General features: G+C 40.0%; 1 protein-coding gene across 1 annotated transcript in view; it reads right to left on the bottom strand.

The window, feature by feature from the left end:
• Positions 1-16,849, bottom strand: part of doc2b (double C2-like domains, beta) — a 96,880-nt gene that overhangs the window by 36,884 nt on the left and 43,147 nt on the right. Inside the window, exon 2 of the mRNA XM_070917502.1 lies at positions 9,322-9,401. Within this exon, the coding sequence (XP_070773603.1) occupies positions 9,322-9,401 (80 nt within the window). The remainder of the gene's footprint in view (positions 1-9,321; positions 9,402-16,849) is intronic.

The raw sequence follows: 16,849 nt of genomic DNA, 5'->3' as shown, positions 1-16,849 counted from the left end.
AACATTCATTCACTGGGATCACATAATGGTAATGAGCTCAGAGGAGGTTAGCTAGGGGTTGGTGATGGTTTGGATCAGGGTTCACTGCGTCTAGATGGAGGTCGGATAAGACCAAGTATTGATTAGTAGGGACTGGTTGGGATTTGGGCTTATCTCAGCGGCTTACCTTCTTGTATCTGGGGACAGGAAGCTGTTTTTTTTCCGGCAAACATAAAGCAGCAAGACACAGAGACGATGAGAGCATGCAAAAGAGCAAGGTGGAGGAGAAAAAGAAGAAAAACATTGATCATGTGAAATTAAAGTTGAAGCAATTCAATTAACATGCAAATAAAACAAGACAAAATGACGGAAACCAAAACACAAATAAGTCGCTGAAATGTTTTCTGTGGTCAGCAAGAGTAAAAACTGTCTGTTTATACAGTCATTTTCAAGTAATCATCATTTGTTCACAGTTGGCTTTAATTTAATTGCGTTTCTGAGACAATAAGTAAAGTAGTCTGAGTTACAAAAACAGCTTTGATTTGGCGCGCTGACTTCGAGGCAGACGAGGATCACTTCAGCAGGTGTTTCTGCCCACAAACTTTCACACATCTCTACTGATAAAGGCAGAAGTAGAAGTTTCAACACATCCAACATGTTAACACTTCCACATGGTGAGTAGTGCACCTTCACCGACACTGACAGCAGAAATAAATAACATATGTGAAGTGATATAATGGATGGCATCCCCTTTAAAGGAACAGTTGGACATCTTTGTAACAGTGAGATGGGAAGATTGGAGTCAGGACCTGGTTAGCTTAGCTTAGCATAAAGACTGGAAGCAGGGGCACACAGCTATAGCTTGGATCTGGATCTACAAGCTGTCTAATTAATCATTAACAGAAATGTTAAGTGCCTGAACTACTTAGGGAACAACAGCTGGGCACAGTGAATGTGCGCAGCATCTTGAAGTCTGTGCTATAGCCAGAGAATCCGGGCGGATGCATGAACTGTTGTTTGCAAAGAAATAGTTTCAGCACGTTGCCCCTTTAAAAAACAAATAGCTGTTTTTACATTTTTGTTTGTGTACAGATCAAAGAAACAAGCTGCAACGTGTTAATTAGTGAGTTTCAGAGGCGTTGGCAGGCGTCTTTTTGAACTTTGGACAGAGCCAGACTAGCTGTTCCAGTCTTTATGCTACCCACATCCTGATTCCAGCTTTGTCCTTAACGGCCGTGAGATTAATCTCCATCTTCTCATCTCACTCTGGTAAAGAAAATGTCTTTCCCAAAATGTTGAACTACACATTTAAGCTGATGACGCACAAACGTAACAATACGCTGTCTTAACAAAAGGCAAAGGTTTGACAGCACCAGCACTAACTGTTAAGATATGAATCACAATTGATTTTTGCTGTGGCCATGACATAGCAGCTACTCACTTCATCCTTTCTGAATAGCCTTGCGGGTCTGTTTCATCAATATTTAGAGCTGAAATGTGACAATCTGAACAATAAAAATAAAGTATTTCTCAGATTTTTCAGGCGTTCTTCCATTTACTATAATGCAGGGATTACAAATGAAGACAAGTTGTTTTCTAAAGCCCTTTTATGTAAAACCAGCGACACGTAAACAGATACAAACAAGGATAATGAATACAAAAGAGCAGAACATCTCTAAGAAACAGAGCCTGTGTGTGTGTGTGTGTGTGTGTGTGTGTGTGTGTGTGTGTGTGTGTGTGTGTGGGCGTGCCAGGCAATGAAAGGGCAGTCTGCAGAAGAAGGAAGAGAATGAAAGACTGCAGTGGAGTGTTAAGGTAGGTTGTAGTGTAGGCGGTGCAGAATAAACAGGTCTTGGATCTGCAATTGAATAGAGAGACAGCGTCTGATTCACTGATAAGGGCAGGGAACTTGTTTTTTTTTTTTTTACGGAGGGGGGTGCTGCCTTAGAAAAAGACTCTTCACACAGCTATTTGCTTTAATATGTGTGGGATGACGGGGAGGGATATGACAAGGTATGACTCCACTTACAGATTGGATGTAAATCAGCAATATATATCAAAGCATGAGGTCTACAGAAAGCCTTGTAAAGCTCTAGTGTGTCGAAACAATATGCTGGCACCTTTGACAGAACTTCAGAATTTGTACTTCTGATAAAAAAACAACAACCTGGATCTCTGTCAAGCATAAGCAAATATATTTTATATTATATTTATGTTTCTATGCAAGCAGCAACATCAGCCGGTCGTTCCACCACTTTGGTCCTGACTGAAACATCTCAACAACTATTAAATGGATTGATTCATGGTCTCCAGAGGATGAATCACGAGGGTCGAGTTATGCTTGAACAGAAGTAGGTCGTACGATGTGTTGTCTGACTGCATCGGAAACCAAACGTATTTATAGTTTTTCCAAATTATATGGGTCCAGATATTGTTACAGAAATACAGAGATGTCCTGACTTTTAGTTCCTAGTATGGCTCAAGATCCTACATTTCCCATAATGCAACCAAGCGTCCTTTCTTTAGACCAACTGCCTGGTAAACACTCAGTAATCAATAACACAGTGGAGAGAATATGTTGTGCTTTGCAAAGTACACAGACTGCACAGTTTTGAAGAACTTGGATAGCAATGCTGAGCTGAAGCCAACAGCGAAGGAAGCAAATGGCCCTTCTTGGCCACAGCAAGTTTTCCAAGGACCCATGATCTTCTTCAAAAACTGACTAACTGAACTGAAAAAATCCCTGCTATCAAGGTTGTACTTTTTGTTTGGCCAGCCCGAAACCTATCCACCTACCTATGAAGTGCAACTGCTTCAACATGTGCACAACATTCACTCAGCAACGACCAGCAGCTGTAGAGATATTTTGCTGTGCACCAAACTGTCGGCCGGATGAATAGACAAGCTGACAGACCGGCCATCTTTAGGTCCTGCTGCCACAAAAATGACAAAGAAAGTGATCCATCTTTAAACTTTTAACACGTGGTTCATGTTTTATTGCTGTGTGCACATTTCTGCAGAGACAAAACAGATCATTCTAGATGATAAACAAGCAGCAGGCAGCGATTAAGAATTGAGAAGCTACTGCGTCTGAACACAGATGAGATGCAAAATAGACTTCAGATCAGCTGTGGCCTGTTACCAGCTGAGATAACTAATTGGAAGTCAGGTGTGAGTGAAACCACTTAGGAGCAGTGATGTGGACGCCAACAAAGTGTTCTGAGCCTTCCAGGCTGCTGTGTCCGAGGTCCGGGAGATTGAAGGCTGACACGGGGCATTTGTCAGCAGTTAACAGGTTGTTTCTTATTTTCAATGACGCTGGAGGGGACTGTTGAAATTCAGAGTGAGTGAGCTACAACATTTGGCAGTTGTTTTTTAGAGAGAGGTGCAAGATTGTAAATCGTGCCTGTGATTTTTTTCCAGCTCTTATGAAGCTGAGTAACCGGAACAATGGCAGAGGCACGAGGGCTGCGTCTTTCCATACAGACAGGCCTCCTGCAGGGAGCCGTTCTTTGGATAATTTTATGGCTGTGTGGTGATGTGGTGAAGCATAAAAAGCTATGAGGATGCCTGCAGTAGAACCAAAGTACAATGACAGAGACTATCTCGTTTTGCCTGATTTTAGGTGCTCTGTAATGCTATTCCATGAACAAGTGGAGGTGAGAGGAGCTAAAGAAAGTGGAGGGTTGTTACTCTGTGTAATTTAAAATGGTATAAAATAGGAATGCATGTCTATGTGTGCATCAGGCGGGCAAAAAAGGAAAGGTGAATAGCTGATGTGTGTTTGCACAGCTGCAGGTAAAGCTGTCCTTCAAACAGAATTAAAGGACTAGCAGCTTCATAATACACCAACTATGCTTTTATTTTCAAAGTGCCTGTGTGGACTCCGCTTCGTGTAATGCCTTTCAAATAACATGAAGTGGTTTATTAATATATTTCTGATAAATTCAGACAGAGTAAAACGTAAACAAAGTAACGTTGAGTTTCATGCATAAATCCTGTCAAAAAGGTTCAGGGTGCAGGGCAACAACTGTACACAGTAGTGGATCAGATAAGCATATAAATGTAAATGTATATAAAATAATGTGACAAGAACAAACTTACTTTGCAGAATCATGATGAAAATAAAGCATATTCTAAGTAAGTTTTTGTTGTTACTTTTTAATACTTTCTCATAAAGATTCACACATTTCTACTCAACCCTCAAGGTGTGTACAAACAGAAAGTGAATTTTCACCTCCAGTTCTTTCTGTTATTTCCTTCCTGTCTCTCTAAGTCATTTCTTTGCAACTATTTGTGCCGCTCTGGTCGAAAGTTGCGTCCAATTTCGTCTTTCCATTTACTTTGCTGACTCAAGATATTGCGACTGTACTTCAGAGCCAAACCTCGACAGTCTTAACCGAACTATGTTGATGTCAGACTAAACTACCTGGCTCAGTGTGTGGGAGAAGAGGAAGTTTTCACTTGTTTTTTGTAGCACCTGCATTATCTGGTCACTGTCACTGGATAGAAAATATTTAACTCACAGAAACTTTCCACTGGCACACGACTGGGAAGATGTTATTATTAAGTGTCGACTTAAGCTCCTGGACTGGACTTCCAGGTTTGACTTTTTCATTGTCTCACTGGTACCTGAAACAACTCGCCCTCACCTTCACAACTCATTGCGCTGTCTTTGGTCTGAATCACCGCTTAGACCATCAACAGCCGCTAACTAATGCAGTGGTCTACATTATACCTTTCAGTCAGCAGATCGTTTTAAAATCTTGCCAGGATGATGAAAAAGATTCAGCTGTGGGTGAACTGCTTGGTGAAATGGGTGCTTTTTTGCAGTTGAAGTTATTTCAACTCTTGCACTGTGTTATACCGGTTATGATCATGGTTGCTCAAAATGCAACGAGCGTGCTCCGACTGCTGAAATATTCTGAACAATAACACCAACCTCTCCAGTGGCTGCCTGATACAGTGAGACCGAGTACCAAACAGAGCCTGGAGGAGATCTGCGCCTTGATCTATATTGGCATATTAATGATAATGAGGCACCCTTGTCATCACAGAATTTGGACGTTTAGTTCAATCACTTCAATTAATTATTGACTCTGTAGTTGTTAAGCTCTGCCCTCCTATTTTCTCCTCTTTTTGTAGGATGAGGAGGCTGCAGAGTGAGAGATCTGGATCAGTATGTCTCACCTCAACATCCTGTTTCAACTGGAAATTCAGGATCTCAAATACAGAAGAAAATACCATTTACCTTGTAGCTTTAAAACTAGTGACATTATTTAGTTTTTACTAAATACCTGTAACACCAGGAAACACTCTATTGAGGTCTCGGAGAAAGGGCTGTGAGTCATTCTGTACAATTCACTAAAATCTCACTGGGGGCAACCACTATGAGAAAGCAAAGATTTAGACCAGACTCCTTTGTCTGTGTTTGAGTCATGATGATCCCACACATCCTGACTACTTCAGCCAAGAGAGACGGCCACCATGTAGAGGAAGTGCTGTCAGCTCAGAGCTATTTCCGTCTCTCTGGATGTCTACATGCATGTACTCCCTTTTAAATCAATTAAAGCCTATTTCAAGGGGCTAAATTGACTTATTGCCGTCATGTGAGCCATTACAATGGATGTGGCCTGATTCACTTAGCGCAGTGAGCAGCCCGTGAAGACGGTGAAGCTATAGACGGAGTGATGTTAGCGAGTTAAGACTTAATACTCGCTTGACAAAGTTAATGTCTGACCCTGAGAGGTTAGGCCGCAGTCACCATCTATTTTTCATCATTATCTGGACCGAGCAGCATTGTCAAATGGGGCGCTACACTGATGGCATAATGGTGATCTTTGTGCTACATGTGAGATGAAAAGTGCTTTATAAATAAGTACTTTTTATTTTCTAATTACTATCATTATCAGCAGTCACACGGGCTACTAAATCAGTTGCACGCAGTGTTGGACAGTAGAGCTTTACTGATGATTGCGTTACACGATTTATTACTTACCTTTTAGCAATACTGAGAAGATTATTCATATTCTTATTTAGGACCAAACGCTCTTCACCCCAGTTTTAGCCTCCTTGCACTGGTTACCAATTTCTTTTAGAGTCCATTTTAAAATCTCACTCACGACGACGTACAAGGCTTCATATAGCCAGACACCGGAGTATATCAGTGAACTCTTAACACCTCAGTGTCCAAAAAGGCCTCGTAGATCTGCTGTGTTAATAATGGTTCCAGAGTCCAGGTTATGGTCAAAGGGTGATCGAGTGTTTGCTGTACTGGCATTCAGCTTTGGAACAGTCTTGACTAAATCATTTCTGCAAAGGAATAAAAAAAATATGTAAAATAAAGGCCTACCATTACTGGCTGCTTCAGTCAAATCACTGTGAATATGAAGAATATTGATTCTTTATCTGTTACTGCAGCAAAGAGCTTGAAGGTCTACATAAAGCAAGGCTCCATCATGATATACTTATCTAAATTAACTGGGTACTATTTTCTTAATAATCTAATATTTGATTGACAGATGCCAGGATAGTCATCGTTGTTTGTAGCTACACCATTTGTGCTAACCCCCCCCCGAGCTTAATGGAAACACTATTTGATGTCACTGTAATGTCTTTTGGCTCAAATGACCTCCAGTTTCCCCCCTCCAGCAGTGATTTGCTTGGCGGGATGGATGTCAATGTGGACATAAAACAAAGCTCACTTTGAAATAACATATGTCGTGGTTTTATCTCATAGGAGGAAAAAAAAGGCCACAGGATAGAAAACATTATCACCTAATACAAGCCTAAATGTGTCCTTTGGTGTAAAAGGACTTGAAAAGGATCTCAATAACAGTCTTTTTATCAGGTAGCCTTCATTAGAAAACTAAACGATAATTATGAAAATAGTTCTGGCTCTTAAGCTGTTGACATGTGAAGGTGAAGAATTTAATTAAATGTTAACAAGAGACAGTCTATGGGCTATTTGTCCTACTACTTTCATCCTTGTTGCATGCTTCAGAGCCCTTCATTTCCACTTACGAACTTATTCCATTGTAGATTGCCAAGTGTAGCTTTTAACTTTATGTTTCCAAACATTACTACTACTTTACGGTATCCGGAGGGAGAGAAGAATGATTTCTACTAAATGTTTTGGAAACAAAAGAAAAAAAAAAAAAATTCAAATGAACAGTTTCAGTGGTGTTCAGGGTTTAATGACTAAATGGATGAATGACGGTAATGTTGCAAAATAATTCACTCTTGCAGTTTTAATTGTTCTCTGATAGTAAAGTAAAATACTGCAATTTCTTTTTTCTGTCATCTTTCTTCTTTCTTTGCTGAGGTTTGCTCTCTTCGTAGAGCTCTACAGTATCAATCAGCCCATGTTAGTTGAGCAGGTGGAGTTGTACATAGAGATAAGCCCCTCTGCATTCCCCACATTTGATATATTATCGTTTATAAAACCTTTTTTATGCAAATTCAGTTCAGCCCTCTTTTTCCATGTTAGAATAATCATCAGACCAGTGGCCTTTTGCTCTTTTAACCTCTTTTGTTTGCTTAAGTTATGTTGTCTGGTGACCTTTTGTCAGTTTCTTCAATGCACGCCATTTATTTTTCTGACCAAATGCCAACGGGGTTATGACAATATAAGCATTGTACATGGGAGCTATCACTGCTACATAAATATAAAACCTTGTCTCCACTGAACACTGTCACTCTAACCAGCTTAGCAGGCACCGATATCAGTCCCCAGAATAGTGTAAAAGTGTTTAACCTTCTCCCATTCTTCCATGACCGGGGATCTATAAGATCTAATCAGAGAAATGCTTCATCAAGGTACACTGAGTCACCATTACTGTTGAAGCTACTGCAGCTAAACCTATGGTTAGAGACACCAATAAGGGATTTAGCAAACAAATTAAATCATGGAAATGGGTATATACAGTATTTGAAAAACAAAAAACAAACATTTTCTCCAGTTGGCTGGGCAGCAGCCAAAATCCAGGAGCAGATCTGTATAGAAAATAACCACCATAAATCAAGATGGCCAGATGCCCACTCTGCTGTCCAACACTCCTGCCAAGACTGACTCCTCTGATGCCCACTTTCCTCCATACCAACTAGTCAGGCAGACAGATAGGAAGAGTTATAGCTGCTGACGGCAGCCATGGCTGTCAGGACCACCACTTCATCACAGCCAACAGGAGAGGGATTCAGAGAGGACGACACCTCTGGATATTGGATCAAAATTGGCTTTTTATTAATAATTAGACACGGTTCAGTTATTGCAGTCCACCTCCAATATGCAGGATATTTCGATGGGTATGGATTATTTACCAGTTTATCAATGCTACTTTGGTCATCTATAGGAAGCCTGCAAACAGTATTGATTCTGCTGCAACATTAATCTGCTCAATGCCCCTTGACATACAGGTTATTCTACCTCTACAGCTTTGCTGCTCTTCTGAATATGAATGAATAAATACATAAAAATAGCACTTGAACAAAAAAAAATTGAAACATTTCGGTTTTATTTACTTTTTTCACGCTAATAGCTAATAACTTAAAAACTGTATATGTAACAAACACATATTGAATATTAGCATTAATAATTTAGCATTTGATTTAGGTGTTCGGAGTGTTCAATATCAAATGAATAAAAAAGATATTATGGAATAAATTATCATATGAATACATCACATGCTCCCAGCCTCTACAACAACTAACTTTAGGTAGTCCAATATTATATATTTATTTATACAGCTCTGTTTTGGTCTTCACCAACTCCAGTAAAAAATCTCTTTGTCTGAAACACAATTGGTTGGATGCACATTCTTTGTCTGTTTGTAAGCAATATGCTTTAGAAATAATTAATGCTTTCTGAGATGAAAATATCTCTCTCACAGAGAACTGTGGGACGTGTTAAGTTGATATTCCACAGCCTTTTTGCCAGTACGTGTAGGTTGACACGAGAGTAGGCTGCTGCAAAAATATTCAGCTTTAACAGTCATCTGAATTTCAAAACATATTGAAAAACTGTCAATTGGTTTGTATTGATCTGCATTTGTATTGCCTTGTTACACGGTAGTGACAGATGTCTCTACAGTCAATGATAAATTCATGAACTCAACTTCTGTCAATATCCAGCTAAATCTAAAGCAACTGCTATGAACACAAAGCCTCTGATGCTGGCTTTGATAAAAAAAAAAACACATAAAGAATAAAAGCACTCATAAACTTGAATTGCAAGTTGAAGCAGTTCACTAAAGGATTGCTTTTAGAATTTCTCTTTCAAATTCATGTAAAGTAATTCAGAGGCTGCAAATTAACGTCATCATTATCGTCATCATGGCTGCTCACCTTGGCTTTGTTGATGGTGCAGTGCAGTGCATTGTTCTCCTGGTCGTACTGCAAACTGAAGTCCAAGGTCCCCAATGTAGCTGTAAAGACAGAGAAGGAGGACAGAGAGAAAAAGGAAATTAGCCGCAGGAAAAGAAGTCTTCATGCCTCTCTCGGGAGAGAAGAAACCCAAACCTGCCTGCCTGCTTTCATTATTTTAAAGAATGGTCCTAATGGGAAATCTCATGATATCTTGGCAGTGACCTGTAATAACAGACATGATAATCAACACAGAAATGAACACACAAGCTGCGGACATTTACAAAATTGGTAAATGGAGTTTTGAGTTCCATCAATGTTTTTCTGTGTCACAATTTGTGTTGCACAGACTTGATTAACAAAGTGCAAGTGTGCCTGCATGAATGACTAAGACGATGCTTTTTTAAGACACTATTTAACATTGATTCACTTGAATGACAAATATAGTGTGCATATGCTCATCTTGTCTGCACGCACGGTGCATCTGTAAAACCACCAGCCATCGACATCAACAGCACAGTTTGTCAGTGGTGTAGAGGCAGTCAGCAGACCTGGGAAAAAAGCTTGATAGTGCATATATCCTGCTGACGTTCGACAATACTGCACACACGACGGAGAACCAGAAGTGGAGACAGAGGAAAGTAGTAAGGAACAAAAAATATACATACTGTAGCATGATGCTGCCTAGAGCTCTAAAACAAATGGATATATTCTTTGGCAGCTCAAGTGCAAATGTTAAGCAGTCAAAATGAGAAAATGAATGGACATAATTAAATTGTCACATTTTAAATAAGATTTCATCATTAGTTGTCCGTCTTAGCCTTTACACTGTATCAAATAAATTGATTAGATTAAATTAAGTTAGAATGGCTATGACAAAAATAGTTGTCAGAAAATGAAGTCAGCAGAGTCAGCTCACATATTAAAGTATAGATTTCCTCCAGGTTTTAATAGACTTATGATCCTATGTAGGATTTTAAGTCATTTTAAGTGGATTTTCCGTTGGTTTGGAGCTGGGTCAAATTAGATGTTTAATTGTCTCCTTAGCAACCTTTTCCTGCTTGACATTGTTTACCTCCCGGGCTGAAATTGAGACCCACTTCACCCCTGCTTGTAATTAACCAGCTTTTCTTTAAACTCAGGGGCTACTAGATCTCAGCGTAGTGCTGAGTAGTACACTGAAACAATTTATGGCATGATCTCATCCTTTGTCCTTTCAAAATGCCAAATGACAAGGCACTCTCATTTCCTGGATTGATGAAATGTTGTCAGGATGAAAAGAATTTCAACAACCACAACATAAAAAAAGATGTGTGGGCCTCAGAAGGCCTCACATTGTGTTGTTAGTACCAAACAACACCCAGTTTTTGCTTCATTCACACTTTGATATTTATATGAGCAGTGAAAAACATTAGTTTTATGGATTTGTAATTGTACTTATAGCCACAGTAATTACCACCTCCTCCATGCTTTACCTCCTCTGAAGAATTCCAGATCGATTTGGCTGAAATATAGTGGATGAGTTATGTAACGTGGGAAGATCCAGTAGTGGCTTTTTTTAGTATAATTTTAGGCTTTATTTGCTTGGCATGGTCAGTCAGTCCTCCATTTTGGTCCAGACTGAAATATCTCAACACCTATTGGACTGATTGGTTGAAAATTGGTGCTGACATTCATGGTGCCCAGAGGATGAATTTCAATGGCTTTGGTGATCCGCCGACTTTTCCCTCTAGCGCCCCCAGCAGGTTGACATTTGTGGTTCAAAGTGAAATATAAATATCTCGACTGACGGTTGGAAGCAGGAAACAAACAGCAGCCTCCTGTGTTAAAGTCTGACGTTTTGTTGATAACTACTGCGGCCGCAAGAGGGCTCTTTCATGTAACCATATAAATGGAATAAATTAATTACTTTAAAACTTGACTGTCTCATTCAACTGAATTAATTTAAACTATTAATGCTTTTAAGGCTTCATCATTGCATTGAATGGAAATAAAATCTACATTTTTATGCACGGTTTTGTACACCTTTCTATATCTTACAACCCAGTATATTTAGTATGTTTGGAGATGTTGACATTTTCACTGGCAATAAAGATAAAATTATGTGAGTGAAGAAAGCTCAGCTGTGTAACAGGTGTTTGAAGTGGTGGATGCACTAGTGGGACCAACAGGGTAGAAGAGGTTACCAAAGGGCCAGACAGGAGCTCCGATCCTGGAAAGGCTTTATTGCCTCGCTCAAGAAAAGCTTGACAGCTGTGATGAATGAATTGATTTAGGAGAGGTATTAAAGCTTCGGTCTTGGAGTTACAGCTTTCAAACTAATTATTCAGGTGAACATTGTAGCTAATGTTCAACAACTGTGGCGCAGCAGGGACGGAAGTTGACAAAAACTGACATAATTTGTCTCACAGACTTTGAAAATGAATAGAGAACCTCTCTTTAAATGTAATGTTTTATTGGCAGCATAGGGAATTGCAGGGTAGTTATGTAGTACATGTAGTATAAAATAAAGAAATCTATTTCACTGACAAGACTTTGAGCACGGATGAGTTACAGTACAGTCGCTTTAACCACCAGACGTCCATCAACATTAGTACCTCAATAGACTTGGTATCAATAGTTGGCTATCTTCCAAAGCATTCACTTCCACCGGTTTGGAATTAAGTCTCTGTTTGTGATTAAAGTAGTCTCCTGAACAGCAGTGAATCAATGCTCTTCTAGAGAAAGCTGAGCTCATCCACAATGACTGAACCTCTTCACCAGCTCCACCCCCAACGCACACCAAGATGAAGAAGACATTTACTTTGCTGGTCAGTTTGTTGATGTTCATGTACGTGATTAATGGCAGGTTTTTACAAAGTCTTACACAGTGTACAGTCAGTGTTTGCTGCTATTTGGTTCAAAACTGCCCAGTGAAGCTCCAAAATAGTTTGCAGATCTGTTGCTCTGAACAACAATATTTTATCCAGATTGTCCTGGAAAATATCAATCGATTGTATTGAAACATTTGGAGCTTTGCCAACTTAAAGGCTTGTTTAGTGTCAGATTTTGTTTCCCATCAATTTGTTTCTCACTTTGCCTTGACCTGAACCAGTCCTTATCCCTAACCCCAACCGGTCATCTCTATGAACGTAAACCATAACTTAACCCCTAAAGCCAACCACAGACGGCAGAGCAATGAGATCTGACCTGGACCAGTGCTTGAAAAGTGTGACTTTTGTTGCTCCTGAGGATGTTTATGTCACATGGTTGGCGGGTTGGTCCATGCAGCACTTTGATCCAGTCGAAAATATCCCAACGACTGCTGGTCAGATTTCCTTGAAATTTGGCATTAATGATCATGAACCACAGATGATGGATCTTTTGTTGACCCCCTGACCACTCCTTAGGTCAAAATGTCCACACAGGAAATCCAACAGGCGCACTGCCATAAAATTCACCATACACATTCATGCTCCCCAGAGGATCCCTCTAGCTTTGTGCACATGCTAACAACAACAATAACAATAACAACAACAACAACAAGGTGTATTCACCACGTTTACATTTTAGCCCCATCACTGCTTCATCTTAGCCTGATAATCAGACAAAATTGATGTGTTGCTTTTTCTTCATTGCGGTTCCCAAACAGAAATCCCAAACCGTGTCGTCTGCACCATTTTCAGTTCAGAGGCTGTGCTAGTGGCTGCCAGGAGCACTTAATGTTTGTCATGTAGATCAAAGAAATACACCAATTACAGAGGTCATATTTTTGTAAGTCAACTTACAAAAGCATACACAGCTGCGTCAGTCTTATCCACACTTGTTTTATTTTGGGAGAATTGATTCCGACTCTGGCACAAGACAATGATGTCTCTGTTCTTAACCTATAAACCTTTTTCCAACTGGGGAAACAGCAGTCAATGAGCTCAATATCAGACCTCGTTGAATCGCTGAAGAAAGTGGAGATGTGTGCAGCGATTCAGAAGCCTGGAACCAGGCCTGGTTTATCTCTAAAAACAGCAACATTTTCAGTTTACTCATTATTCTGCCCAACAAGCTTGTAAAGAAACCAAATGTCTAATGTCTTCATTTAGTTGTAATGTGCAGTACTGTTGGGATAACATCATTCTGATGCAGGTAATCATGTCTCTGATGCAATGAGCGTGCCATTTTTTCTTAATGTTCTATTGAAATTTTCAGTTTTCTGAAAATATGTTCACTGTATTTTCAGTGTAAAGCAGCTACAACATTCAGTTTCTCCTTTGAAAGAATCCAGAAAGTCTTCCTTCTTTTTCTCTTCTAATGGTTAATTAAGCAGACTCAATTAGCCGATACGTTTCACAGAGACATAGCAACAACAAACTTCAAAGGATTTTTTTTTTTAGGGATAAAGGAACAAGACATACTTCGTCCTTCACAGTGTTAATATTTAATTTACTGTAACATTGCCTGTGTTTATCTCTGAATTCAGGGTAACAGTAGGGCTGTTATTTGGCTGTTTGTGGAGGAGCTGCTTGTAACATTATTTTGCGCTGCAAATGCATGAGCCATCTGGATAGCTGTGGGGTACGGCCCAGTAAGATGCAACAGTGCTGTGAACTCTACAGGAGTATAATAAAGTGGTGTCATTTTTCCTACACTGGAGTCTTGGAGTCTGCAGTGCAACCTAATTTCTGTGACTCTCAGAAAAAAAAGGTCTAATTCAATTTCAAGAGGCTACTTAACAGTATTGAAAGCAATAATTAGCCAATTTTCCTGCGAAGAATCATTAATTAGATAATTTCTAGCAAAGAAAGGAATACATAAACGTACTAATTATTTGTACTCAAGTCTTTCATTAGAAGGTGCTGAGTTACTCTGAAACAAATTGACTGAAAATGTCTTTAAATGTTCCCATTCCTTTCATTTCCTCGAGAAAGACATGTGAGAGCATCATAATTCAGAGCGCAGTACTCTGCCCGTAAAACTGATGAGATGTTGAAATACTGTAAAACATCAGGTGAGGATGTGATAATAATAATAAATAATTTGGTTGTTAAAAGCAGGAGGTACATCAGGATGGCAATTGTTGAGAAACTGTTAAAATGATCCCAGTGTCACAATTTATTGTAGAAAATATGTTGTTCCCGCTGTGTGTGATGATTTATGTGCTGAGGGAACCCACCGCCTGCTATCAGAGTCAGTGCTTGAAGCGACGTTTTGAAGCCGACACATCGACCACCTTTTTTTTTTTTAAAACGATGGATCGAGGCTTTGGAGTGACATGCACATCCAGGGGGGGGGGGCATTTGCTGTGCAGGACATTGATTAAAAGTCAGCTGTAAAAATATGTCACAGAGTTAAACACTTTTGAAAACCAGGCATGCTTGCAAAGATGTCAATTTGTTCTAGTATCACATTCAAGCTGAAAAGTGAGGATCTTACTGAAGCCTGAAAATCTTGAAACTTTTTATAGTTTCTGTATTACCAGCAGAAAATGTCCTCAAATTGACTTCCACATTCCTTGTGTTCACGTGGACTTTTGTGACAGCTTTTAAAAAGTCAGAAAACAGCAGTGAGCTATACACTTTAAATCCTGTACATGTACCAAATGTTGGCCAACAGATGTCTCCATTTAGACTGTTTATGATGCTGCACTGTTGCTTCAGTTCTTTGGAAAGCTCCATTTCCTCCATCACTGCCACTTAACCCGCGAACATACAGTAAGTGTTAGTGTCCATTGCACAGAGTGCTTGTGTGGGCTAATCTCAAGGAACATTAACCTGAGCAAATTCCAGAGAACCCCTTGGCTCGCAGCAAAGATAGGCAGCAAATATTACAATACAAAGGCAATTCTGAATCACATGTGGCGCCACATGATTCGTGCATGAAGTGACGTTTTACAAATCTGATTTCCAAGATAGCGCTGAGAGGGCTTTAGAAAAACGGGTAAAGCGAGGGAACAGCCTCTGGCCTCCGCCACAGTCAAGAGTTAGCAGGAAAAAAGGGGCCTAATTTACACATTCACACATTTGTGCTTGATGCGACAGCACAGCCAAGCAGCTTGTTGCACATGTCACAGTGCTTTTTATAGTAATGGTCCGCTCTCTGCTGTAATAGTGTTAAAAGAGCTGATGAAGGGGATACAGCTGACAGGGACAGGAGGTTTTCTGAGTGATGACTGCTGTCAAAGTGGCCACCACAATGCTCAGTTAAGAGGAGCACCACACCAGCTCCATTACTTCCCTCCAGGCAAAACTGCAGAGGCAATTCCCACTGAGTGAGGCTGACCGGGCAGTCACCTCCCAGCTGAGAGCCAAGTTCATGATACTCTGCAGTGCCGGGTACATTGTACCTCTACATACACACTCTAATTTTGTATTTCTGTTTCACAGAAAAATAGACCATTCAAAGATCTTAAAAGATCCAATGCCAACTTGGACTTTTTGAGGGCAAGATCTGTAGTTTTCTTCCACATTTTTCTTCTTACACAACAGGCAGCAGCTAGAGCCAGTTGTAACACAGACATGTACACTTCCAAGAAATAATCAGCACCACCACACTTTTGTCACTCACTCAGGTGGAATGGAAGTGCAATTAGGATGCCATTAGCTGTGAAAAGCTCAACGTCAAATTGCATCAATTGAGTGCAAAGTAATGCATCTTGCAAAACTAGGTTAAACACCTTGTGATTTTCTCACATCACTGAGCAGGAAATGAAAGGAAATGGACAATAAATAACTCAAATTTGAAAGAATCACTGATTCCACGTGCAAAACTCAGAGAAAGACAAAACACTTTTTCAATACTTTTATTTTCATTTTCTTCTACAAACTGTGGCTTTTCACCCAATCTTACATACAGTATGTAACAGCAAGTGATGAGTTTGGTTTATATTTATATTCACTCCTGCTGTGGGCTCCGCCACTTCTAACAATAATAACTGAGTATTTAGCTTGCTAAATGTTTCTTTCTTCACTAGCTCGTCACTACATTTCCAGACTGAGCACTTCAAGGTCTCAGACTTTGAGGTTCTGATCCTCATCCCGACTGGGTCACATCCAACACTACATGTCAGACTTCACAAGCTGACAAAGCTAAAAGGAAATATCCTCCACAAGCAGAGGTGCTACCTGAACGTCACCGAACAAGACACCATCCAAACCTCAGCTGGGCCTTCATGTGGTGCTCATGAATATCAGAAAGCAGTCAGGTGACAAGGGGCACCCCCGCCCACCAGAAGACAAGAATGAGTTTATTTACCTACATTGTGAGACGATGTGGAGAAAACAATATGGGCACACTGGGGGGGGGGTCCCACCCTACGCAGCATATTACTGTAGTCTAAGGGACAAATTGCCCAAGTGTTAATTTGTCTGCTTATGCAGTGCTTGAATGAACAATTAGATTGCACGCTTTGCTTCAGCATCCCATTATGTGCCTCTCATTAGAGTGGAAAATTCTCCTGGGGGATGACAGGCTCTGTAAAAGATGGGCTGTTTTTTTTTGTTTTGCTTTTGACCACAGAGCTGATTTCATGTCTGATGAA

Source organism: Enoplosus armatus, chromosome 13, assembly GCF_043641665.1.
Source record: "Enoplosus armatus isolate fEnoArm2 chromosome 13, fEnoArm2.hap1, whole genome shotgun sequence".
Taxonomy (NCBI): Eukaryota; Metazoa; Chordata; class Actinopteri; order Centrarchiformes; family Enoplosidae; genus Enoplosus; species Enoplosus armatus.
Note: the sequence above shows the minus strand (reverse complement) of the source record. Positions and strands in the feature narration are given on the sequence as shown.